Genomic DNA, 25,250 nt, shown 5'->3' on the forward strand with positions numbered 1-25,250 from the left:
CTGCTCTAGCCTTTTAACATTTTCAGTGTCTTTCTAATAGATACGTGGTGTTGTCTCACTGTGGTGTGTTTTGGTTCCCTAATGATTAATAGAAAGGTGCTTCAAAAAGTTCATGAAAAAATGGAATTAAAAGACGTTGTAGCCTGCATCACGGCTCAATAGGCTAATCCTCCGCCTGCGGTGCCAGCATACCGGGCTCTAGTCCCCCCGGTCGGGGCGCCAGATTCTGTCCTGGTTGCCCCTCTTCCAGTCCAGCTCTCTACTGTGGCCCGGGAGGGCAGTGGAGGATGACCCAAGTCCTGGGGCCCTGCACCCGCAAAGGAGATCAGGAGAAGCACCTGGCTCCTGCCTTCGGATCAGTGCGGCGTGCTGGCTGCAGTGCGCTGGCCGCAGTGGCCATTGGAGGGTGAACCAATGGTAAAGGAAGACCTTTCTCCCTGTCTCTCTCTCTCACTAACTCTGTCCAAAAAAAAAAAAAAAAAAAATTACACATTGTCCATGAAGTTCTTGAAGACCCCTTGTAATGTCAGTAACTTTTCATGTCTTTATTGGCTATTTGTGCAACTTATTTTGTTAAATATATGCTAAAATCATTTGTTTTTGTGTTGGATTTTTTTCCTTATGTATTCTGAATATAAATTTCGTATCTGATTTCATTTATTTGAAAGGCAAAGTGATAGAGAAAGGGGGAGAGCCAGAGAGCAAGAGCACCTTTATACACTGATTCATTCCCCAAATGTCTGTAACAGCTGGGGCTGAGTCAGGCTGAAGCTAGGAGCTCAGAACGCACCCCGGGTCTCCCACATGGGTGACAGGAAGTCAGGTATTTGGGCCATCATTTACTTCCTTCTCAGGTGTACTAGCAGGAAGCTGGATTAGAAGCAGTGATGAGATTTGATCCCAGGCACCATGGGATGTGGACATCCACGTAGCAGCATTGTGTGTCCACACTGCCCTCCCGTTTGGTATGCTTTTGTGAATGTTTCCCCCAGTTTGTGGGTTACCTTTTAAAAAACTGAATATATTGGGCTTGGCGTGTGTACGACAGGTTAAGCTGCTGGTTGCCATGCCGACATCCCATATCAGAACACTGGTTTGAGTCCTGAGTTTGGCTGTTCTGCTTCTGATCCAGCTCCCTGCTAATGTGCCTGGGAAGGCAATGGAGGATGGCCTAAACCTGACACTGATGTGGAAAACCTGGATGGAGTTCCGGGCTCTTTGGTGTGGATGAGCCCTGGCCATTGAGACCATTTAGGGAGTGAACCGGTGGAGGGATTACTCTTGCTTTCTCACTTTTCTTTCAAGTAAACAATAAATAAAAATATTTTTTGAAAATTGAATTTATCTTACCTTATGGCTGTCTAACAGCATTGCAAAAATTTTGCTTCCACAGAAGTTTTATAATTTTAGGTTTTACAGTTGGGATTCTGATTGATGGACCATTAATCTTTGTGTATGGCACGACATGGGGAGTTGATGTTAATTTCTGCTCACACTGATGCACAGTTCTTCCAGCAGCATTTATTAGAGACGCTTCTTTCTCCACTGAACTGTGTCAGGAGTCAGTTGACTATTTTGAGAATCTATTTCTAGGTTTTATATCCTGTTCCATGGTCTGTTATCTATCCTTACTCTACTTAACACCATACTTTATTTATTTAAAGATTTATTTATTTGAAAGGCAGAGTTAGAAGGAGAAGCAGAGAGATCTCCCATTGCTGATTTACCCCCCAAATTGTCTCAGTGGCTGGGCTGGGCCACGCTGAAGCCGGAAGCCTGGGACTCCATCTCCATTTGTGTCTCCACGTGGGTGCAGGGACCCAACCACGTGGGCCATCTGCCGCTGCTTTCCCGGGTGCATTAGCAGGGAGCTGGATTGGAACTGGCACTCCTGGGATGCCTGTATTGCAGGCAGCAGCCTAACCCACTGTGTCACAACATCGCACCCCCTGTCTCCCATACTTCAGTGACTACCGTCGCTTTATAGTAAGTGTTGAAATCAGGTAGGAGCCGGTGCCGTGGCTCAACAGGCTAATCCTCCGCCTTGCGGCGCTGGCACACCGGGTTCTAGTCCCGGTTGGGTTGCCGGATTCTGTCCCGGTTGCCCCTCTTCCAGGCCAGCTCTCTGCTGTGGCCCGGGAGGGCAGTGGAGGATGACCCAAGTGCTTGGGCCCTGCACCCCAAGGGAGACCAGGAGAAGCACCTGGCTCCTGCTTTTGGATCAGCGTGGTGCGCTGGCCGTGGCGGTCATTGGAGGGTGAACCAACGGCAAAAGGAAGACCTTTCTCTCTGTCTCTCTCTCTCACTGTTCACTCTACCTGTCAAAAAAAATAAAAATAAAAATAAAAATAAAAAAATAAAAATAAAAAAAAGTCAGGTAGGATAAATACTCTCAAGATAAAGTCAACGGACTCATGACAAAGTTCAATGGAGAAAGACATGTCTCTTTAATAAATAAATACTCTCTTTTCCCTTAAAATTTCTGTGGGATTCTAACTCCTTAGCATCTTCACAGAAATACAAAATTAATGGGCCAATTTCTGTCAGTTACACCTGCTTGATTGTTGAGTAAGATTGCATTGAGAAAAATATCAATTTGAGAAAAATTGATATCTTATCATTGAGTCTTCATTCTGTGAGCACATCTTCCTGTTACTTACCTGTTCTTTAATTTCAGCAATGTTTTGTAGTTCTCCGTGTAAAGGTCTTTAATGTCTTTTGTTAGGTTCGTTCCTACGTAGTTTGGTTTTTTGTTCCTATTAAAGAAGTGGGATTGTTTACTTCTGATTGTTTGCTGCTAAGGTGTGAGCATGCAATGTATCTTGTGACCTTGCACACTGATCCTTGGCGGTTCTGGTTGTAGCTGTGTGGAGGTCCTGGAAGATCTAAATGCAGCAGGGACAGTTGGGCTTCTCCCTTTCTGACCTTGGTGCCTTCTCTTTTTCTTCCCTTGTTGCAAAAGCTCAATGGCCAGTAAATAAGGAGTGGGAATGGTGAAAGCAGGAATCTTTTCATTTTTTCCGATTTTGACAGGAGGTAGTTAGTCTTCCACCAAAAAGTGTGATCTGAACTGTAGATAGCTTTTATCAGTTCGAGAATGATCTTTATTTGTTGCTGAGAATTTATTGTGTTTTTGCTTTTGTGTATCTACTGAAGTGATCTTTTTTTAAAGGTTTATTTGTTTATTTGAAAGAGTTATACAGAGTCAGAGAGAGAGAAAGAAAGAGAGAGAAAGTCTTCCATCCGCTGGTTCATTCCCAAATGGCCACAATGGCCAGAGCTGTGCCGATTCAAAGCCAGGAGCCTGGAGCTTCTTCTGGATCTCCCACATGGGTGCAGGGGCCCAAGAACCCGAACCGGCCCCATATGGGATGCTGGCATTGCAGGCGGCGGCCTTACCTGCTACACCACAGCGCTGGCCTTGATCATATGTTTTTCTCTTTTTCTTTTTGACTGAAAGGATAAACTAGATTGATTTTTCAAATGTAAACCAAGCTTGCATTCCTGGAGTAAGCACTTTAAGAATATTTACTCTTGGGCCGTCGCCGTGGCTCACTAGGCTAATCCTCCGCCTTGCGGCGCCGGCACACCAGGTTCTAGTCCCGGTTGGGGCACCGATCCTGTCCCGGTTGCCCCTCTTCCAGGCCAGCTCTCTGCTATGGCCCGGGAGTACAGTGGAGGATGGCCCAAGTCCTTGGGCCCTGCACCCCATGGGAGACCAGGAGAAGAACCTGGCTCCTGCCATCAGATCAGCGCAGTGCGCCTACCGCGGCGGCCATTGGAGGGTGAACCAACGGCAAAAGGAAGACCTTTCTCTCTGTCTCTCTCTCTCACTGTCCACTCTGCCTGTCAAAAATAATTAAAAAAAAAAAAAAAGAATATTTACTCATGATGTGTTTCCTGAGGATCTGTGATGTGTGTGTGAGATTGAATTTGCTGTGACTTTGTTTTAGGGTTTTGATGTTCTTAGGCACGAGGGGTGTTGGTGTGGGGTTGTCTCTGTCTCTCTCCCCCTGTCTTTGGCAGGACTTGGTACTTAGGGTGAGCCGACATCAGGAAACAGAAACCAGCATCATGACGATGGAGGATCCATGTTTTCCTTCTGCTTTCTGATCAAGTTTGTGGGTTTGGTGTTACTCCTTTCTTAAGTGCTTGCTAGATTTTTCCAGTGAAACCTTGTGAGAGTGGAAATTTCTTTTTGGAAAGGGCTTCAGTGATACCTTTTGCAATTTTTGGTAAGCAATTGAGTTTTTTTTTTTTTTTAAAGATTTATTCATTTGAAAGAGTTAGATAGAGGGAGAGATACACAGAGAGAGGTCTTCCATCCACTGGTTCACTTCCCAAGTGAGCACAAGTGGCCACAACAGCCAGGGCTGAGCCTGGCCAAAGCCAGGAGCCGGTAGCTTAATGCAGGCCTTCCAGTTGGGTGGCAGGGTCCCAAGCACTTGGGCCATCCTCTGCTACTTTCCCCAGGTGCATTAGCAGGAAGCTGGATTGGAAGTAGAGCAGCTGGGAAAGAACTGGTGCCCAGATGGGATGCCAACATCGTAAGTGGTGGCAGCTTTAACTTACGCTACAGTACTGGCCCCACAAATTGACTTTTTTAAATGGATGTAACCTCTTCACATTTTTTGTTTCTTGTGTCTGGTTGACATTTCATGCCTCCCCCTCCTTTTCCCTTCTGACTTGCATCTGTTGGAAGGAGAAGCATGAATTTTATGTGAAAAGGGATGTTCTGGGACTTGTCAGCCTCTCTGTCCCCGTGCCCGTGAGACGGAGCAGCTTCTGTAAATAGCTGTTGGGTCCGTTGTTTGTTGTTGTAGTGTTTGTCCCTTGGCATCTCCAGGAAACCTCTGTCTCCTCCATGCACATGGGTGGTGCCACAGCTGTGCTGAGTCAGGCTGCCTCCCTCAGCCACCCTCCTGCCCGGCCCTCCCACCAGCTGCTTCCAGTCCTGTGCCATGTGCGCGGCCCTGGCAGACAGGCCCTTTGAGTCAAAGCTTGCCAGTGGAAACATATTGTTAGCCTTTTTCTGTTCTGGTCTTTTAGAATGTCAAATTCCGTGGTTGGAATTACTTTTCATTTTTACTAACTACTTGAAATGCTAGAGGAAGCAAGGAAGCCATTGTAAGCTTGGCCGGAAGAAAGGGCTAAGGCATCTTTGAGCATCCAACTGCAGTTCGGAAGGGGTGGCTCCAGACTAGGGAAGATTCCTCCGGTGGGCACAAGACCCCGTGTGGGGCTCCTCCCTGCACAGCTTACACGAGACAAACCCCGAACTGAACACATGAATAAATGAGGGAGCTCCAGAGGACAGGGTGATTTGGATCCCCCCCCCCAAGTCTGTGGGAGGGGTCTTTGCCTACTTACCCTTTGCATCTTAAGGGAGGCTAGATCCTCATGCGTCTTGGGCAGCCACCATGGTTGGACCTGGGAGTGAGGGGCTCCCTTGTCAGAGCTGAGCCTTCGTATAGCAGCAGTGCTTCTCATGGTGCCTGCCCTTCCAAGCCTAGAGTTGAAGGCCACAGACCCATGCTAATTAGCTTGCCCGGTTCGTGTGCCAGCACACACAGCTCCCTCCACCACCAGGGTCATCAGGTGGGCACTCAGTCCCTCAAGGGGGGAGCCCCCCGGTTAGCGATGTGCCTGATGAGATGACTTGGACAGCTGTCCTCTGGCCTCAGCTCAAGCAGTGGCCTTGTTGGCGAGTCAGCATCCTCTGTGGGCGCCCTCTCCCCAAGCTGTGAGGGGAGGTTGGAACAGATGGATTTGAGTGACGGGTCCTGAGCAGGACCATGGCACCACCAAGTGACTGCAAGAGCACTTTCTCGGTCTTTCCAGCCCTGTGTGAAATCTTGACTTCGTGATGCGTTTTTAACACACGCAGTAGTGGTTTGAAGACGTGTCCTTTGGTTAACTTTGGAGGAGAGGCCGTGACTGTCCCAGCCTGCATGCTGCATGGCTGGAAGGAAGGAGGTGGTCTCGCTGCTGGTTCCTGCCTGAGGGCATGAGAGGGGCTGGGGCACCCACACTTGGGGTTCAGCTCCTGCTGGCCTCCTTTGCCAGGAGCCAAACTTGAGAGCCCACTTGCCCCTCCCACAGGCAGCAGTGTGACCTCAGCAGGTGTCCAGACGAAAAGCAGGGTCCACAGGGTGAACTCTGTTTCAGTCTCCCTACGGAGTAGGGGTAGGGTGTGTTAGGGGCTATGCTGAAGTGTGTTTTTGTAGGACTTTCTACTTCCGTAAGGTTTCTCACTCTAAGTTACTTAATAAGTGGGAGGGTATTAATAGTTTTGAGATGTGGCTGTGTAACGGGGGGTTAAATCCCGTAGTTACCGAGCACGTACTGACTCAGTAGAGTACTGGCAGGCACTCAGCTTCCTCTGGGAACCAGAGGAGACCCCTCCTCTGTAGAGGCAGGGGCAGAGAAAAGGGGGACAAGGTACAAGTTTCTGATAAAGTTCTCCAGCTCGGATTGCCTTTGCATTTTTCCAGGATACGTCCAGCCAACACGTTCAACAGACCTTTTCTGTAATCGGAAGCTAGCTCAGGCTTCGGGGCTGGGGCGCTCTCTGGCACCTCCTCAGTTGTGCTGTTGCAGTGCGGCCTGTGTGGCAGCCCTGGGCAGTATGGAAATGAGTGGGCGTGGTTGTGTTCCAGTAAAACTTTATTTAAAAAGGCAGACGGCAGGCTGCCGTTGGCCCATCCCTGACTGCTAGCCCCAGGTTTGATTTGCACTGTTACGACTTCTGTCTTGTTGTTACCTTTTAGAAGGCTCCCTGGTGTTGCTGCCTTTTTGAGTCTAAGATTTTCGATGCTTATCTAGTGGCTTAAATCAAGTTACTTGGCATCTGGAGGATAACAAATGCCCACTTCTGTGTGGTCTTCTTCCCTGTGTGATGCTGAGTAGTAGTTGTGGGCATCGTCTGTTTTTTGTTACTATAATGAAGTTCTTTTTTAAAAAAAATTGTTTATGTGAGATACAGGGAGAAAGAGATCTCCCTTTGCCAGTTTACTCCTCAGATGTCTGCGATGACTTGGACTGGCCAGGCTGAAGCTGGGAGCTCGATCCAGACCTCCCGTACAGGTGGCCAAGACCCAGCCCCTGTTGGCTCCCAGGGTATACATTAGCAGGCAGCTGGAAGCGGGAGCCTGAGCTGGGATTTAAACCCAGGCATTTTCAGTATGGACTGTGGGTATCCCAGCCAGCACCCAGTGCTAGGCCAAACACTCACCTTGTAATGAAATACTTTGTAAAGAGAAGAAATTTAATGGGGCCGACATTGTGGCTTAGCAGATAAAGCCGCTGCCTGCAACACCAGCATTCCATATGGTCAAGTCCCGTCTGCTCCACTTCCGACCCAGCTCCCTGCTAATGTGCCTGGGAAAGCAGCAGAGGATGGTCCGAGTGCTTGGGCTCCTGCACCCATGTGGGAGACCCGAAAGAAACTCCTGGCTTTGGACTGGCACAGCTCCAGCCATTTGGGGAGTGAACTAGCAGATGGGAGAATATCTCTCTCTCTCTCTCTCTCTCTCTCTCTCTCTCTCTCTCAAAAACAAGTTTATTTGGTTCACAGGTTGGGAGACTGAAAGTCCAAGATTGGGCAGCCCCAGTGGTTTGGCCTAGTGCGTGTGAGAGTGGGACATCACTCTGCAAGCAGGAAGCCAGGGCTGGGCTCGCTCTTCTACCAGCTTGCTGTGGAGCAAGCCCAGGGAGCCACAGGAGCTGTTCGTCCATTCTGAGGGTGATGCATCAGTGTGCTGAGCCGCTCTGCACCCAGCCCCTGTCTCCATATGGGTCCCGCACCTTCCAGCATCACCACCCTCACCCTGAGGACTAAGCCTCCAACTCAGGAACCCTTAGGGGCGCACTCACCCCACCTCTGAACTGTAGCAGGCTGCTAGCAGAAAAGCCCAGTGACAACGGCTTACGTGAGGTGGTTGAGGTTTCATTTTCTCTTGCAGAGGGGGCCAGAGGCTAGCAGTTTCTGGCCTGTGCAGCAGGCCACGGTGGACAGACCTGGGTTCCTGCTGCTTTTCTGTCCAGTTGCTCTTTTTTTTTTTTTTGACAGGCAGAGTGGACAGTGAGAGAGAGAGAGAGAAAGGTCTTCCTTTGCCGTTGGTTCACCCTCCAATGGCTGCCGCGGCCAGCGCGCTGCGGCCGGCGCACCGCGCTGATCCAAAGGCAGGAGCCAGGTTCTTCTCCTGGTCTCCCATGGGGTGCAGGGCCCAAGGACTTGGGCCATCCTTCACTGTACTCCCGGGCCATAGCAGAGAGCTGGCCTGGAAGAGGGGCAACTGGGACAGAATCCGGCGCCCTGACCGGGACTAGAACTCGGTGTGCCAACGCTGCAAGGCGGAGGATTAGCCTGTTGAGCCATGGCGCCGGCCTGTCCAGTTGCTCTTACGATGAGGTTCCCCTCCAAAGATCACCTTTGGGTGCAGGACACCTGCTGCTGGGCCCAGCAGGGTGGCAACTGGTGACTGCCCCCTGCCTGGTGGAACCAGCTCTGGTGTCTCCTTCGGTATGTGGGCTGCAGGGCTGGTATTTGACTGAGGCCCAGTTAGAGGCCAGCCGGATGGCAGAGTCACTTGGTGGGCACCTGAGTAATTGTCGCAGACATTGCTTTTTGTAGGAAAAAGACAAAGGCATATGTAAGTTCATGAAAAGGAAAAGGCATACATAAAAACACTGTTTACTGTGGATTGTTTGGGGAATACAGACAGAAGGAAAAGAAGGAAGAAAAGCCCTCAGTCACACCACTGGGATGTGAACGCTCAGGTTTCCAGGCTGTGTCCTGCCTTTTACACTTTTTTTAAGCATATACTGTTTACCCAATTTTTAAGTTTTTTTTCATTGGGTAAATAGTGAAATGCATGTAATGTGAAACTTGCCGTCCTAACCCAGGTTTTAGGAGTGAGTGTAGATCGGCCCTTTTGTGTAAGAAGTCTGACAACTTGTCCTCCTTGCTGGCCTTTCCTTTGTGTCTGCACAAGTGGGCTGGTGGCTTTGCCAGTGGAAGTGCTGAGCCTGAAGAGTGAGCCGTAAACAGAGGTGGGGACAGACTTTGTCCCCAGGGCTCCACCTGCCCAGTGGGGCCAGAGCTCAGGTTGATCTTGAGTGGCGCAGGAGTGGTTGCTGGGCCTCGGGCAGTGGTGCTGCTGAGGTGGACTTCCCAGAGACACACGGATGAACACTGGGTGGCAGTGCGGTGGCCGCTCCCCGCTCCCCTCCCCACTCCCTGGACCGCCAGGGAGCTCTTGTTGCAGTTTCGTGTCACTGGGATTCCTGGGTGGGAGCCGAGGACTCTGAGCTCATTGCTGCTGTGCTGAGGTGTGTGTCCAACGACAAGTGCACTGACCCTGTGGCTGAGAGCCAAGGCCGCCAAGTGCAGGTGGCAGCCAGCCAGGGAGGGGCACAGCCCTGACTCCGGCCTTTACCCTCCTCCCTCCTGCTCAGTGTGCCTGCAAGTGCTGTCTGCAGTTGCTGTTTGTTTCTTAGCTCCTGGCACATTTGCCTCATTTCTGTAACTTGGCTGCAGGGCCTTCTGTCCATCAAGGTGAAGTTCTGTATTTGCCGTGGTCATTTATTCAGTGACTGACTGACTCACTCACTCGAGAGGCAGAGAGGCAGAGAGCCTCCATGTGCTGTTTCATTTGCCAAATGCCTGTGATGGACAGAGTTGGGCCAGGCCAAAACTGGGAGTCAGAAACTCAGTCTGGGTCTCCTTGAGCCGCCAGGGGCCGCCTCCCTGGGGTGTGCGTTGGCAGGAAGCTGGAATCAGGAGCAGAGCTGGGACTTGAACCCAGGCTCTGCTATGTGAGATGTGGGTGTCCCATGTGCATCTTAACCACTGTGCCAAATGCCGGCCCCTGCTTTATGTATTTTTAAAAATTGTACTAATGCATTTTTTCTTTTAAAATCGGAATCACCGTTGTTTCATTAGTGTGTGATTACAGAGTTGTGTAGGCCTGCTTAACAGCTCATCTTTTCCCATGAAATGACTTATTCTTGTTGTTAGCTTTTGCAGTGTGAGGGTTTTCAGGAACTCAAATCCTGCATTATAGAAAAAACACCTGCAGTGTTTTACTGATGCTCAGATTTTTTGTTATTCCCTTTTTATATAATGTACATTTAAAAAAATATTTATTTGAACGAGTTATAGAGAGAGGGAGAAACACAGAGAGAGGTCTTTCATTTGCTGGTTCACTCCCCAAATGTCCCCAAAGGCTGGAGCTGAGCCGATATGAAGCCAGGAGCTAGGAGCTTCTTCCAGGACTCCCACTTGGGTGCAGGGCCCCGGACGCTTGGGCCATTCTCTACTGTTTTCCCAGGTCACTAGCAAGGAGTGGGATTGGAAGTGGAGCAGGCGGGACTCCAGCTGACGCCCATGTGGGATGCTGGTGCTATAGGCCGGGGCTTTAACCTACTGCACCCCTATAAATTACATGGTAACGAAAGAGAATTGAATACAGAAAACCCAGACAAACAAAAACTGCCCAAGTACCTCATTGCTGAGATTCTGGAGATAAACACTGTCATACAGACTTGTGATTCTCAAACACGGGGAGCGGTGAGAACGCCTGGCGGCGGGGGAGGAGTTCACACTGCCGGTGTTTGTGGGGAGAATCCAGGTACTGCCCCACATCCTCAGATGCACTCCATTCTGGGGGGGAGGAGCCCCTCGGCAAAGAATCGTGTGGCCCAGAATGTCAGTTGTACCACGTTTGAGAAACCTTTTTGTCCTGAGTATCAGGAAATGCACTTTAGTCGTACAGAAGGTGAGGTCCGTTATACGTACTGGTATTGTTGACTTGCTTTTGAAATTATGACATTGTGGACGTCTGCGTCCGTAGTTGGGCACCCTTGCCCCCTTTGCCAGGCTGGCCGTGTGGTGTCCTGTGACGTGAGCGTAACAGCCATCCCCTGGCTTTGGAGACTGGGCTGCTCGCGGTGTTTGCTGTGTCTGCATGGGGGGCACCACCTCCAGACCTCGGGTGGCGACCCTGCCTCCTCCTCGAGGCTCTCCTCCCAACCCCCAGGACAACCTCTGGTCACAGACATTTTCCTACAACTGGACACACGTCTCAGCTTAGGGAAGCAAGGTGCAAACGTAACTGGAAAAGCAACACTGAGTATTTTGGTCATGTTTCATTTTTAGGTAGAACTTTCGCTTTTTGCTTCATTTTACCTTTTGTTCCTTTAAAAACGTTTTTGCTGTGGTCGATTGCAAGTTGGCTTTGCCCCGTGCCTGGGCTTCCTGAGTTCCCAGGAGGCAGGAACCGTCAGGGCAGAGAGTCACTTGCCATGGGTGGCACGTGTCAGCCGTGATGGTGGCGCCTCGTCGGGAGCACAGGCAGGGTGATGTACAGAGTCTGACATGGGACCTGCACGCTCTTCCTGTGCAGTGGTCTCCAGGCACCTGTTGGCGGGTGGCGTCTGTCCTCGTTTTGTGTGGTGCTCTGTGAGGAAGTTCGTGTCTGCTGTGGGTGGTCTGCCACAGGGGGCTTCCAGGTAGGGAATGATGTACGAGGGATCCAGGCTGGGTGCGTGGGAACAGCAGGACATGAGTAACAGGAAGAGACAGAGCTCACGGAGGGCGCCAGGCGCTTTTCTCGGCCACCTTCCCAAGCCCGGCAGATGGGCGCTATATTTAGCAGAGTGTTTCCCAGTTCCAGATCCTGCCGGACACGGCCCCTCTGCACTCTGCTCGCTGGCTGCTTGTGCAGTGCCGAGGGGGACTCCCGTGTCTCCGGCTGCTTGGGACAGCCACAGGTTGCTGTCCACTGGTGTCGAAACGCATTTTGCGGTTTTGCTGAGTCACTTTGATTCCAAGCAGTTGGAAAGTGTGCTGAAGGAGGAAAGAGTGGCAGGTCAGAGCTGTTGACCATGGCCATGAGCTCGAAGGTCTGCAGCTAATGTGCAGCCAGTGGAAGGAATTGTGTATCTGGGTAAGGGCTGAACAGGCTTGGTGTGACTGCATGGAGAAACACTCTGGTTCTCATCGAGCCGAACAGAAGTCTGTCGGTGAGAGAAGCTTCTTCGTGCTGGATTCCGGCTGTCTGAGCTTTGTGCCGAGGGACAACCCTCCTGCCTTCAAAACAGGCACTGTGGTCCTGCCACATCATCTGCCCAGGTTCGTGCCCCTCCGGTCATTGGTGAATCTGGCCACGTGTGTCTGTGTGCTGCGGATCCTGAGTGGAAGTGGGTGGGGTGTGCTGTGAGTTTGCGGTGTGGCACGCTCATGCTCGTGGAAGGGGTGTGTTGGGAGACCAGTAGCCTGTGTGGTTGGTGGTGCCCCTGCCAAAGCTCTCGTCTGAGGGGTCCAGCCAGCCCCTTCCTGCCTTCAGAGAGTGGCAGCCTTGTCTTCACACCCAACCAGCTACCTAGGATTCAGGAACTGAGTCCAGGGCAAGGAGTTTGAGAGGCAGATGAACGGTGTTCTGCCATGACATGCACGGCATCTGGTGTTGGCATGGCGGGGCGTGTGAGCCTGAGTGCCACGTGCCGGCCAGAGGCTGTGAGGGAAGGAAAACCGAAGGTAGGTGCCAGGATGCCCCTTCCCTACCCTGATTCTCACAGCAGAACACATCTCCTGGCATCGCTTCTGCATGGCTAAACTGTAATTATAAGGCATGGTCATTTTGCGTGTGTCTGTTGTGCTAAAACCTTAAGCTGCACAGAAGGTCTTCGGATGAACATCTGTGTGCAGTCCTCAGTGTTCTCTTGGCCATCCGGGGCCCTCCCGTCTGCCCTCCCCAGGGCCACCACCATTCCAAGCTTGGTGTTTTCCCTTTATTTGGCCATTTTTCACACTTTGCACTTGTGTGTAGGTGTAAGTGACGTATCGTACTGGCTAGCCGGTGTAACGTTCTCCGTGAATTGTCTCATGGTGGACCTTTCCCCTAGCCGTGTGTTTCTGAGGCTGATCCACGTGGCTGGGTCTGCAGCTGAATAAGTTCAAGGTCTACAAGCAGCTGGTTCCTGATTCTCGGAGTTAAGTCGGGATGTTTGATGGGTGGGTGTGAGCCTCAGAGCTGTTTACCAGTAGAGCTGAGCTGAGGATGGCCCAGGAGCTGACCTGTGTTCTCTAGGTCTCACCATGGCGGCAGCGCAGCCACGGCGTTCTGACCCAAGTCTGGCTGCTTTGAGGAGGAGGTTGCCAGGGTGTGCGTCGTCAGCTGCACTAGACATCGTCCCCTTGCTTGCCCAAACATGTATGTTTTTAAACTGCCACCAGCAGTATGACATCTGACAGATGGACTTTGTCCTGTGCTGTAGCTTTTCTTCGTGTACCAAGCTGATGGCAGACAAAACCTTCACGGCCGAGCGAGCTGTCGATGAGACCCCTGGGCCTCAGAGCCTGCTTCCCCCACAGGTGTCCCGGCGTCGTGTTGACCCAGCTCCTGGTCTCCCACCCCATCTGGTTTCGGGAGCCCTGTGGTCCTCAGAACACAGCTGTCACTGAGGTGTGTCCCGGGAGGCTTCCTGCCTCTTGCCCTGTCGCACCGGAGCGATGCCTGCAGACCTGAGTCGTCACCTACACACGCTGCAGGGCCTCCCTGGGCTACGCGGAGCAGAAGCCGAGGGTCTTAGAGACCTTGCCCCTGCCACCTCTGGCCTGTCTAGGCTGGCCCCCAACACCTGCCCAGCCTGCAGCCCTCCTCATCTCCTCCAAGTCTTTGCTGCAGGTACCCACCCCCACACCATGTCACTTTGTTCTATTGCTTGTTTACTGCCTGCTTTCACCCTCGCCTCCATGGAAGCGGGGATCTTAGTTATTTGTTCCAGTGAAAGACTGCCTGAACTCATTTCTGGGGAAGAAATTGGAGCCTGAAGGTGAGGGATGAGCGTGGGAGAGGAGGTAGCTGGGAGTGAGCGGCAGGAGGCCCCTGGAGGCTCCCGAGTGCACTCTGGTGTTGAAGCAGGTGGCAGTGCTGGGTGGACCTGTGCCGGTGCCGGGAGGGCAGGAGCGGGATCCTGACATGGCCGTTTGTGGCTGACAGCCCCCCACCCCGACTCCGCTGATGTCTTCAGCAGCGCCGTGCGGACGAAGGAACGCTGCTGTTCCCAGCACTCTCCTGTGCTGTGTAATGAGCACCGGCTCCAGGGCTGGGCGTGTGGCTCAGGCGCTCACTGCACAGGCACAGCGGTGCTTCCACGCGGTCTCCGGCACAGAGGGGCCTGGCCCTCTTTCCTCCTCGTCACACTTTGTTGGCAGGTACAGGTCGCATGCTTTTGCACTGCCTACAAATAAGGCCTTTAACGAGATAAGATGCTACTTTTAACTCCCGCGTGTACCCTTGTCTTTCAACAATGCAGCATTGCTCTGCTGTTGCCCCTTGGATTCCCAGTGTAGACTTAAATATGTTTGTGGCCACTTGAAATGTGTGTGTGTGTGTGGAGTGTGTATGTGTGTGTATGTGTGTGTGGAGTGTGTGTGTGTGTATATATGTGTGTGTGAGTATGTGTGTGTGGAGTGTGTATGTGTGTGTGGAGTGTGTATGTGTGTGTGTGTGGAGTGTGTATGTGTGTGTTAGTGTGTGTATATATGTGTGTGTGAGAGTATGTGTGTGGAGTGTGTGTATATGTGTGTATATGTGTGCATGTGTGTGTGTGTGTGTGTAAGTGACCTGTCATCCCCTGGTTCACTTCTCAAATGCTCACAGTGGCCCGGGAGTCTGGAACTCTACTTAGGTCTCCCGGGTGCACATTAGCATGAAGGTAGAATTGGGAGCAGAGCCCGGACTTAACCCAAGGCGCTTTGCCATAGGCGGTGTCTCAGCTGGCGTCTCCACACCTAGGGCAAGCACCCTCCCCGGTTGCCTACTTCTGATGGAACTTTAGGTTTTGAGGTGCTCTGTACCCATCACCCTGTTGCCCTGTGTCCTGCCGTGCACAGCTGTAGTCCAGTGTCACACAGGACATTGACATTGTCACAGTCAAGATCCAGAACATTCTCTTCCCCACAGGGATCCCTCCCGGTGTCCTTTTTATAGCCTCACATTTGCCTGCAACCCTAATCTTTATTTGACTAGTTTTTGTTATTTCAAGAATGTTATGTGAATGAAGTTACACAGTATGTAACCTTTTGAGATTGGTTTTTCTTTTTACACAGCGCAATTCGCAGGAGAATCCAGGCTTTTGTGTGTATCCACAGCCGGTCCTTTTCATTGTGGAGTGGTTCCCCCGGTACGGGCAGAACCCAGTTGGTTCACTCACTTATCCCTTCATGGGTGTCTGAGTTGTTCCCAGGATTGGGTGATTTCAAATAACACGACTGTAATTATTTGTGGACAGATTCTTATGGAACATAGATCTTTATTTCCCTGAGATCCAGCTGAAGCTGTAATTGCTGGGGTGTCCAACTGTTGTAGCGTGCCAGTGCCAGCGTGGGCCCGTTACCTGCATCCTCATGGCATGGGTGTTGCCACGTTAACATCCCAGTCATGGCACGGTGCAGCTCACATTTGCCTGATGGCTCCTGATGTTGAACATGGTTCCACGAGCCTGTGTTTCACCTGCTTGATGGCTGGGTGGCTGGGATAGAGCCCCGGCTGTCTTCTTGGCCTTCTCTGGCTACAAGCCGGAGGACTGGGTGCTGGAGGCGAGTGGCTGCGCACGGCCCTGCTTTAGTGGCTGTGTCTTGTCCGGCTGCCCCTTTGCTCGTCGTCCGGCTGGAAAGAGCAGACTTTCCTGCCACCTGCTTCAGCTCCTAGACAGGACTGATAACGCGAACAGAAAGTGCAGAGTACTCACGGCGCCTCATCCCTTGTTAGCCTGCTGCCTTCTCTCCACTTTTCAGGGTCTCCTCTCATGTGTTTTGTGATGCCCGGGGCTTTAGTCGTGCTCAGTGAGAAAAGTACCTCCGCGCCATCTGAATTTGGGTCCATAAAATCCAGGGCGAGTGGCTCACCATCCCTGCTGAGTATCCTGCCCGCACCCGTCCTGTGCTCTGCCTGCAGTGGCCTTTGGACCCTCCGGGGCCCAGGGCCTCACGGTTATTACTGTGTGGGCTGTTTGACTTGGCCTGTGGTCCCAGCTTGACACAGCTTGCAGGGTCTTGGTCTTTTTGCCATTCAAGCTCTGGTTCATGAATCTATGTTTAGAAAGGAGTCTGGCTAGTAACAGCCTGATGGGACATTTGTCATATCCCCTATGTCATCTTTGTCCACCTTCTATTTTGAACTCGGGAAATCCAGTCAGAGTGGGAGGGGCAGCCAGTGGATGACTTACCGAGAGGTCACTGCTGTCCTCGGGCCATCCTCTCAGCCAGTCCCTCTGCCGGAAGGGAGGCGAGATGAGCCCGCTGCCGCTCTTCTGAGTGAAGCTGGTGAGTGAGTGCCCGTCCCTCCCTCCTCTGCTGTTCCTGGCGTTGTATTCCTGTCTTGTCTGCTCTCCAGAGGAGCAGCTGTGGGTAGGGGCCGGGAGCCAGCCTGTTCTGACGCTTCTACCTCTCGTGCCGTGGGACTTGGAGCAGCCCCCTCAGCAGGTTCCTGTTCCTCCCCAGGTGCCCCTTTCATGAGATTGTGGGGAGATGGATCACACCGATCCCTTAAGATAGCCAGCGGCTTGCACGTGTCATGTCAGCGCTGTGTCATCCAGCGCCCTGTGTCGCGGCCCCTGTTCTGCCAGCCGCTGTGTAAATAAGCCGGAGTCACCCTGCTCTGCGAGTGAGAAATCATACCTGGATGTCCAGCGTGGCCTTTTTCACCATGATTTCAGAGCTCACTACTTGTGGTTCTTCCCTAGGCGTTGAAGATGGCTTGTCTGGCTTGGGTGCTGTCAACTTGTTTGGAGTAGCCAGGTATTTTCTTCTATCTCTAGGAAGCTCGTGTACTTATGGCAAAAGTTGGAAGCAAAAGTTCTTATTTCAGATACAGTGCTTACTAATGCCCTTTTGTCTGTCCTTAACATTCTGATAAGTTTCAGACTTAATGCTTTCGTAGGTATTTTTTGAGTAGGTGGGACATGGACAAGGTACATAAAGCAGAATATAGAAAGGTACTGGCCGGCTGCTGACCAGCTGTCCCTCCCCTGGCATGGCAGCCTTAGCTGCTCACCCAGGCAGGGACAGAGTCAATCACTTGTTTTTCGAATACGGGGGACTTGGTTTCTCCTCAGGGTATGGGCAGGCAGATTGTACAGGTACCACGCCATGTCTTCATCTCAGAAGGTCACCAGGTTGTGGTACTGGCGTGAAAGGGAAGGGGATTCTGAACGGGCAGGTGGGTGGCTATGCGATGGATGTGGTGTTCATGGCCAAGGTAACATGCGTGTTAGTAAAAGGAACTTCCAGAACACTGCACAATCAACATGTGAGCTAAAAGAATAAAAAGGTGTGGACTGGTACCCAGTCACCAGAGGCCCCTTCAGCAGAGGTGACTACTCCTCTGCCCTGTGTGCTCATGCTATTCCAGCAGTTTGCTTTTCTCACTAACACAAGCTGTCTTGAGGTTGTTCCACACAGGAACATAGGAGTAGCTTCAGTCTTCTTCATGGCTGGTGGTATTCCTTTCTGTGAACGGACCAGAATCACAATCACCATAGCCGGTCTCCCACCAGTCTTGTATGTATTGATCGGTGTTTGAGTGATTTCCAGTTTTCTGTCTTTGAATGAATGGTGCGATGAATAACCTTGTTATTTGTGTATTTCTCATGTGCATATAGAATAGGATAAACTTATAGAGAAACTATCATTAAATCAAAGATACATATTTTAAAGCTTGATAGACTTTATCAAATGTTCTCCATAAAAGTTGTATTAATTTATACCCCCTATATGTGAGGATCAGTAGGCTATGTAATCAGACTTCTTATCTCAATGGAGCTGGTAAAGAAAAAATGCATATTATAATTTTAATTTGCATTTTAAACAGATTTTATTTATTTGAAAATCAGAGTTATATAGAGAAGGAGAGGCGGGGGGGGGGGGGGGGGGAGTCTTCATCCGCTGGTTCACTCTGCAACGGGCCGTGATGGCCGGAGCTGAGCTCATCCAAAGCCAGGAGCTAGTAGCTTCTTCCAGGTCTCCCACACGGGTGCAGGGGCCCAAGGACTTGGGCCATCTTCTACTGCTTTCTCAGGCCACAGCAGAGAGCTGGATTGGAAGTTCAGCAGCCAGTACTTGAATCAGTGTCCATATGGGATGCTGGCACTGCAGGTGGCTGCTTTACCCATTATGCCACAGTGCTGGCCCCTTAAGTTGCATTTTTTAATAAAAGATATATTTATTTGAAAGGCTAGAGAAAGAGGCAGATGGACATCTTCCATCTGCTCGCTCACTCCCCTGATGCCCATAATGGCTGAGGCTGGGCCAGGCAGAAACTAGGAGCCAGAAACTCCATCCAGGTTTCTATGTGGACAGCAAAAACCCGAGTTCTTGGACCATCCTCTGCTGCTTCCCAAGTGCATTGGCAGGAAGCTGGATTGGAAGTGGAGTAACCAGGACTCAGACTGTCATTTTTCTGTGGGATGTTGGTATCCCAAGTGGTGGCTTAACCTGCTGTATCACGGTGCCCTCCTGTCTAACACAGTTTTAATACTGTACAGCTCTGCCATCTCTCACATTCACTCACACCTTCTTCACCTGCGGGTCTTATACATTTAGTTTTCTGATCAGACTGTGTCCAGGAGTTCTGGGCAGCCATGTACAGTTTTCTTTTGAGTGACATGCTGCTTTGTCTTTGAGGAGTTCCTTTTCAAACCAATACAGAGAAGTGTACTTTTTTTTTTTTTTTTTTTTACAGTCAGAGTTAGAGACAGAGAGAAAGGTCTTCCTTTTCCGTTGGTTTACCTCCCCAAATGGCCACTACGTCTGGCGGCCGGTGCGCTAGGAGCCAGGTGCTTCCTCCTGGTCTCTCATGCGGGTGCAGGGCCCAAAGACTTGGGCCATCCTCTACTGCACTCCTGGGCCACAGCAGAGAGCTGGACTGGAAGAGGAGCAACCGGTACTAATACCCGGCGCCCCAACTAGGACTAGAACCCTGGGTACCACGCCGCAGGCAGAGGATTAGCCAAGTGAGCTGTGGCGTGGGCCATGAGAAGTGTACTTTTTACAGGTGTGACTGGATTAGACAACAACACGAGTGGCCCCCAGTAGCTCTCCTGTTTGCTGCAAAAGCACACAAAAGCAACTGCCAGATTCTCACAATATGGATCGATTTAAAAAATTAACTTCCTGTGATACATGAAGAGATGATGCAGTGTTAGCATTTATTTGTGTTTTATTTGAAAGTCAGAACAACAGAGCGGGAGAGACAGGGAGAATGCTTCTCCATCTACTGGTTGACTCCCCATTTGTCCACAGCTGCCAGGTCAGGGCCAGGCCAGGCCAGAGCCGGGCGCTCCATCATGGTCTCCTAAATGGGTGGCTGGGCTTAAGCACATGGGTCATCCTCCGCTACTTTCCCAGGTGCGTTAGCAGGACGTGGATGGAGCAGCTGGGACTTGAACTGGACCTCTGATATGGGATGCTGACGTCACAGTGGCAGCTCAGCCCGCAGTCTCCGCTCTGTTGTGTCTGGCTTCTTTCCTTCGGGGCTGGAAGAGTCATCCCGTTAATGCAAGTAGCTGTGTGGCCTCCAGGATACTAACACACTAGTTTGCAGATCCGCTTTCCCCACACTGGGCATTTGGGTTGTGTCTGTGTTGCTTATTTAGAGCAGTGACAGGGTGCACTTCCGTGTGTGTCTTGATGAGGAAGGTACATATTTGGGTTCATGCTGGGTATGGGGGTAGAATTGCCGAGTCACAAGGCAGACACAAGTTCAGCTGTTTTCTGAAGTAGTCACACCAGATTGCACACTCACCAATACTCGTCTCTCCATCCTGCTGTCCGGAAAGCTGTGTCATGCTGAGGTTTTAATTTCCACTTCTTGGTGACTTATGAAGCTGACCCCTGTTACAAACTTTATTGGCTGTATTTAAGTCTTCTGTCCGTTTTTCTTTTAGCTAGTCTTTTTTCCTTACTGACTTTTGAGGGTCTTCTGCCTTTGGGAGAACGACAGTAAGTGTCTGAGAATCCCGGTGGCAGAGCAGGGTAAGCCGCATCTCATATTGGAGCGCTGGTTCAAGTCCAGGCTGTTCCGCTTCTGATCCAGCTTCCTGCTAATGCACTCGGGAGGCAGTGGCTGGCAGCTCAGGTGCTTGAAGTCTCTGGTTCCTGGCTTCAGCTTGGCTCAGCCCTGGTTGGTGTGGGCATTTGGGGAGTGAACCAGTGGGTAGATCTGTCTGTCTCTGTCTCACTCTAACTAAGTGAAATCAGTCAACCTTAGTGGTCAAGGCTCAGAGGGGCACACCCTCAGTTTCACGCCCTTTCTGTGTCACTCCACCTGTCGATGGTGAGGTGTGGGGGTCCGGTCCCCTGCGGAGTGTGTGGTCTCTGTGCTGCTGACGCGTGCTGAGCTGTGTGACTCTGCCCATGCTCCTGGCGCCAAGCCTGCGTGTCCAGCAGATGCTGGTCTCTGCTCCCCTCTGATGCTGTGATGGACCTGTTGAGTTCACTTCACTGCCCTGCTGTCGTTAGCGATTATCTTCTAGGTTGACTTGCTTGGGTGAGCTGTGTTTTTACCTTAGAAATTTGCTGAAAAACATGAGCATCCTTTGGCCTTCAAAGTCTTGTGTGTGTGAAGGCTGGGATTTTGAAACAGTTCTGACTTTTTTCTGCCATTCCTTGGTTGTCAGGACTTTCAGTGCTGCTGCTATTCAAACACCGGGACCCTTAGTATTCCTTAGAGTGGCTGCCTGGGTCCTCTGCCTGTGCCACTCCTAAGGCAAGGCATCCAGTAGGAAGCTGCCCAGTGCCTCTGTCAGAGCAGCCCCCCGAGGAGACCCCCTGTCACCTCTCCAGCTGCCTGCTGGGGCTGGGCTGAGCAGGGATGGGAAGGGTGGGGAAGGCAGGGCTCCGGCCTGCTGTTTGGAGGTGGTGTGAGGGCTGCTGCATCCGGGGAGATGGAGACGCGGGGTAGGGCCCAGGCCTGACATGTGGGAGACACAAGTCACAAATGTGCACGTCAGTAACAGCACATGGCGTCAGAGCCAGCCATGACCTTCTGTGGAGCTAGTATGAATTTTGCAGCTGGCACTGTGGTACAGTAGGTTAAGCTGCTGTCTGCAGTGCCGGCATCACATATGGGCGCCGGTTCGAGTCCTGGCTGCTTTGCTTCTAATCCAGCTCTCTGCTGTGGCCTGAGAAAGCAGTGGAAGATGGCCCAAGTCCTTGGGCCCCTGCACCCATGTGGGAGACCTGGAGGAAGGTCCTGGCTCCTGGCTTCGGCTTGGCCCAGCCCTGGCCGTTGTGACCATTTGGGTAGTGAACCAGCGGGGATGTAAGGTTTCTGTCTTTTTCTCTGTAACTCTTTCAAATAAATAAATAAATCTTTTTAAAAAAGACAGATTTTGTCTCAAAGTGTCAGTGCCAGATTGGTGAGATTTCGTGATGCTCTGAGGGGTGGGGTGTTGACACCCTAGAGGCATCTCAAGGAGGAATGTGGTGCCTTGGTTAATGCCTGAAGGTGGAGGACTGTGCGCCCCGGGCAGTGCTGACATGGCCACAGGGAGGCTTGTGTGGTCTCCCTGAGCCAGGGCGGAATGGTGCTGTAAATAGCCCCAGGGTTTTCAGATGGGGAACTGTGTGCTGGCGAGCAAGGCAGCTGCTGTCAGTTCCTTCGTGCGGCCTAAACGCTGTTCCTGTCTGTACACATCTGATCCCACGCAGTCCCCTCACAGCCCCGCTGGGCGGCTTTTTGTCCCTCAGTCATTGGCGAGTTGGGATTCACGTTGCCTCGCCCCCAGGCTGCTCTTCACAGCGGAACAGGCACAACTCAGTTAAAGAAAATGTTTGAAGAGCTACAGCTCAAAACTCGGGTCCCTGGACATGTTCAGCGGTTACGTGTTGACTACCCAGAAACAGTCGCACAGGCTAAGGAAGTGATGGCCCCTTTTCGTGCGCTCCGTGCGCTCACTGCCTTTAAACAGAGTGGTTTGAGTCAGCTCTGTGGCAGCCTGGCCCCAGAAGCCACTCTGGTGAGCCCTCCTGCAGTGGGTGGCGGTGGTGGGCCCCAAGGTTCTGTTCTCATGCGATGTGGCTGGGTGCTGGGCTGGTGAGGGCACGCCGTCCTGAAGGCTGTCCTGGGAGTGGCAGACACAGGACTGAAATAGCAGGAAACATAAAACGTTGCATTGTTCTCTTCTGTGAGTATCCTGTTGCATGCTCCTAATATAACCCCGAGTTGAGCACAGCCAAGTGGATTCTCTTCCTCTTGTGGTGCTTATGCTGCTGAAAAGCTCGCACTACGCTCACCCAGAGTGAGTGAGTAAGGAAGTTCTGCGCGGATAGGCCGGGATGTGGACGGTGGCCCCTGGCCCCCCTGGCCCCCCGCCTTGCACTGGTCCTGCCCTCCTGGCCAGGCCAGTGTCCGAGAAGGTCGTCTGCCTGTCTCTGCGGGGTGAGTTCCGTGGGATGGGGGCCTTGCCCTGTTCTTTGTGTCCCAGGTCTAGAAGAGACACTCAGCGTGGTGCCCCCCGTTCATCCCGCCCCAGCCCGTTTCTCTGTCTTCCCTTTTCTCACGTCTCCTGGCCCTGCCACTTCCTACGCCCAGCCTGGCCTTATGTTTGCTTGTCCCAGGTACCCTGCTGTATGAAAAGTGAGTGAACCGTGCACCAGTAACTCAGTTCTGTTCCTCCCTCTATGTGATGAAACTCCATCACCAGAGAGAGAATCCAGCCATAGAACAGTTCTGTGTTTTCTGAGCCAGGAATGTGATCATCTGATGATGTAAATTGGGTGTTGCTAAGTTGGGTCTTAATGTAAATTAAAGCTATAAGATGGACAGAAATCTGGGAGTTAAATAACATTTTAGTGGTGAATCCATGGGGCAGTAGGTATTTTCCTAACACTTGAGGGGAATGAACAATGATACAACATATCCCTAGAGAGGAGTCTGGCAACAGCTAGCGAAATTGCCTATGAATTTACTCACGGTCAGGCAGCTCTATTTCTAGGAGTACATCCCAAAGATGCACGGTAAAAATAGGAAAAGACGTGTGTGCAGGCTGTTCACCGGTGCAGCAGGAAGAATTCCCACGAGGAAGGCCCGGCTGGGCAGGCTCTGGGACCTCCAGTGGAGTCCGTGTCCTGTGCTGCCGGAGGAGTAGCGGAGCTCGTGTGTCGGTGGGCATGGAGGCCAGGGTGTGTAATCAGGTGGGGAGACGTGTCTGTGGCGTGCTGCTGCTTAAACAGGGAGTCTGGGAATTGCACGGCTCTCACACGTGCAGGGAGAAACCATACTGGTTTTTTTGAGCTTCCTATGGGAGTTAGGATAGAGAGACATAAGAACTGGACTTTTGATAAATATTGTCAGATTTTCTGGATTTTGTTTGTGCCCTGTTTCCCTCTGCTCAGTCGCTGAGGAGGCCCTGTTCCTCACGTCTTGGCCGCACTGGAGGTGACCTCTCCTCCATCCTCGCCGGCCGGCTGGGTGAGGGCTGGTGCTAATGAGCTGTGTGGTTGGCCCTTTTTCATCAGGACGTTTTTTTCTGTTGATTTCTGGAGACTGTTGTAGAACCCGTTTTCCTTTGTCGATCATCTATGTTCATGAGCTCTGTGCCAGATGAGCAGCTCGGGGCCTGACTGTGGTGGTTCTGCCTCGGGTGTGGGAGGTGTTCTGTAAGCACGTTTCTGTGTGGTACATGTGCCTGCTCTGGCCCAGACCGCCCAAGCTGTGCAGGCTTGGCGCTGCAGCCCGCGCCGTCTCTGGGGCAGCGCCTCTTCCGTTTCCCGAGGCTTGGTACCGTATCTGAGCAGCGAGGACTTAGAGCTGCCCGCTGACGTTGATCGCCGACGCACACATAAACCAAATTAAATCATCTTTTAGCTTGAGGTTCGAGATTTTTTGGTGACCCATGGTAACTATTTTTACGTTCCGTGTAATGTGAATACCTGAACAAAATAGTCACTTTGCACCATCTGTGTGTACAGGGGAGGACGGGCAGGTTTAAAGTTTCGCTAGCTGTGGCACGTGCCCTTCGCTCACGGACATGCCGCATGCGTTCTCTGCAGGTCATCACGCCGTGTAGAAAGCTCATCTTGTGCGCTGATAACAGGAAAGAAATGGAAGATTGGATCGCAGCCCTGAAGACTGTGCAGAACAGGGAGCATTTTGAGGTTCCAATGCCCTCTGTCACCTCCGTGGCCCTCACCTCACACCCTGCCGTCCAGCGTCCCCCCCACCCCCGCGCTCCCAGCGTGGCCCGACAGTTCTGGACGGAGATCTCAGCCTGTTCCTTGTTAAATTTTGAGGTTTCGATGCCCGGTTTCGGCACCTCTGTAGTCCTCACTTCACACCCTGCTGTCCGGCGTCCCCACCCCGCGTGGCCCTACAGTTCTGGACGGAGATCTCAGCCGGTTCCTTGTTAAATTCAGGCTCGTGCCCGGCCGGTCTGCCGACCTGTCAGACCATGACGCCGTCCTTTAGAAACCTCTCTCCTCCTCCCTGGGATACTGTCTTTAATCCTGTTCAGGTTGTTGCGCTGATGAACTTCAAGGGGCCGTCTCATGTGTGCTACCTGTATTTCATTCTTGCAGCCTACCCAGTACAGCATGGACCACTTCTCAGGGACGCACAACTGGTACGCCTGTTCCCACGCGAGGCCCACCTACTGCAACGTGTGTCGTGAGGCGCTCTCAGGGGTCACGTCCCATGGGCTGTCTTGTGAAGGTATCTGTCACTCTCTTGGGAAAGGTGGCCCCATGTTTTGCTTGATGAAGCCTCAGAGATCCAGACGCGGTCACCGTAGTGAGCCTTCGTGACCGGGTGGTCGACTGGGTGGTCGGCCGGGTGATGGGGTGTCTGTGACTCCATTCTTGTTGCTTTTACCTACGGACAAGTCCTTGGTAGACCATTTTGTAACAGTGCTTGAGGAAATGGCAAGCAGGGATGTGGTGGGAAGGAGAGACAAACTAGAGGTCTTGGCTCACAGGGACAAAATGTTTTTGAAAGCCCTGTTGGCCCCACTGTAGTTGTCCTCCCTGTCGGGTTGGAGACGGGCACAGACCCGAGGTCAGGACTGGGGCTGGCTGAGGAAGTCTGCTGGCAGAGCAGGGACTCCAAGATCCTGCCAGCGCCTGCTGTTGTACAGCTTAAGAACTTAAAAATGGCTCTTACGTTTCTAAATTGTTGAAGAAATTCCAAAGAAGAATGGTGTTTTGTGGCACATGAAAATGACAGCAAGTTGAGACTTCAGTGTCC

At 51.8% G+C, this 25,250-nt stretch overlaps 1 protein-coding gene across 2 annotated transcripts in view; it reads left to right on the top strand.

Moving 5' to 3' along the window:
* DGKD (diacylglycerol kinase delta) overlaps positions 1 to 25,250 on the top strand; it is a 114,205-nt gene that overhangs the window by 59,315 nt on the left and 29,640 nt on the right. For both annotated transcript variants that reach the window (XM_062193587.1, XM_062193596.1), the window contains exons 4-5: positions 24,062 to 24,166; positions 24,587 to 24,719. In XM_062193587.1, the coding sequence (XP_062049571.1) occupies positions 24,062 to 24,166; positions 24,587 to 24,719 (238 nt within the window). The remainder of the gene's footprint in view (positions 1 to 24,061; positions 24,167 to 24,586; positions 24,720 to 25,250) is intronic.

The sequence above is a fragment of the Lepus europaeus genome, chromosome 1 (genome assembly GCF_033115175.1).
Source record: "Lepus europaeus isolate LE1 chromosome 1, mLepTim1.pri, whole genome shotgun sequence".
NCBI classification, from domain to species: Eukaryota; Metazoa; Chordata; class Mammalia; order Lagomorpha; family Leporidae; genus Lepus; species Lepus europaeus.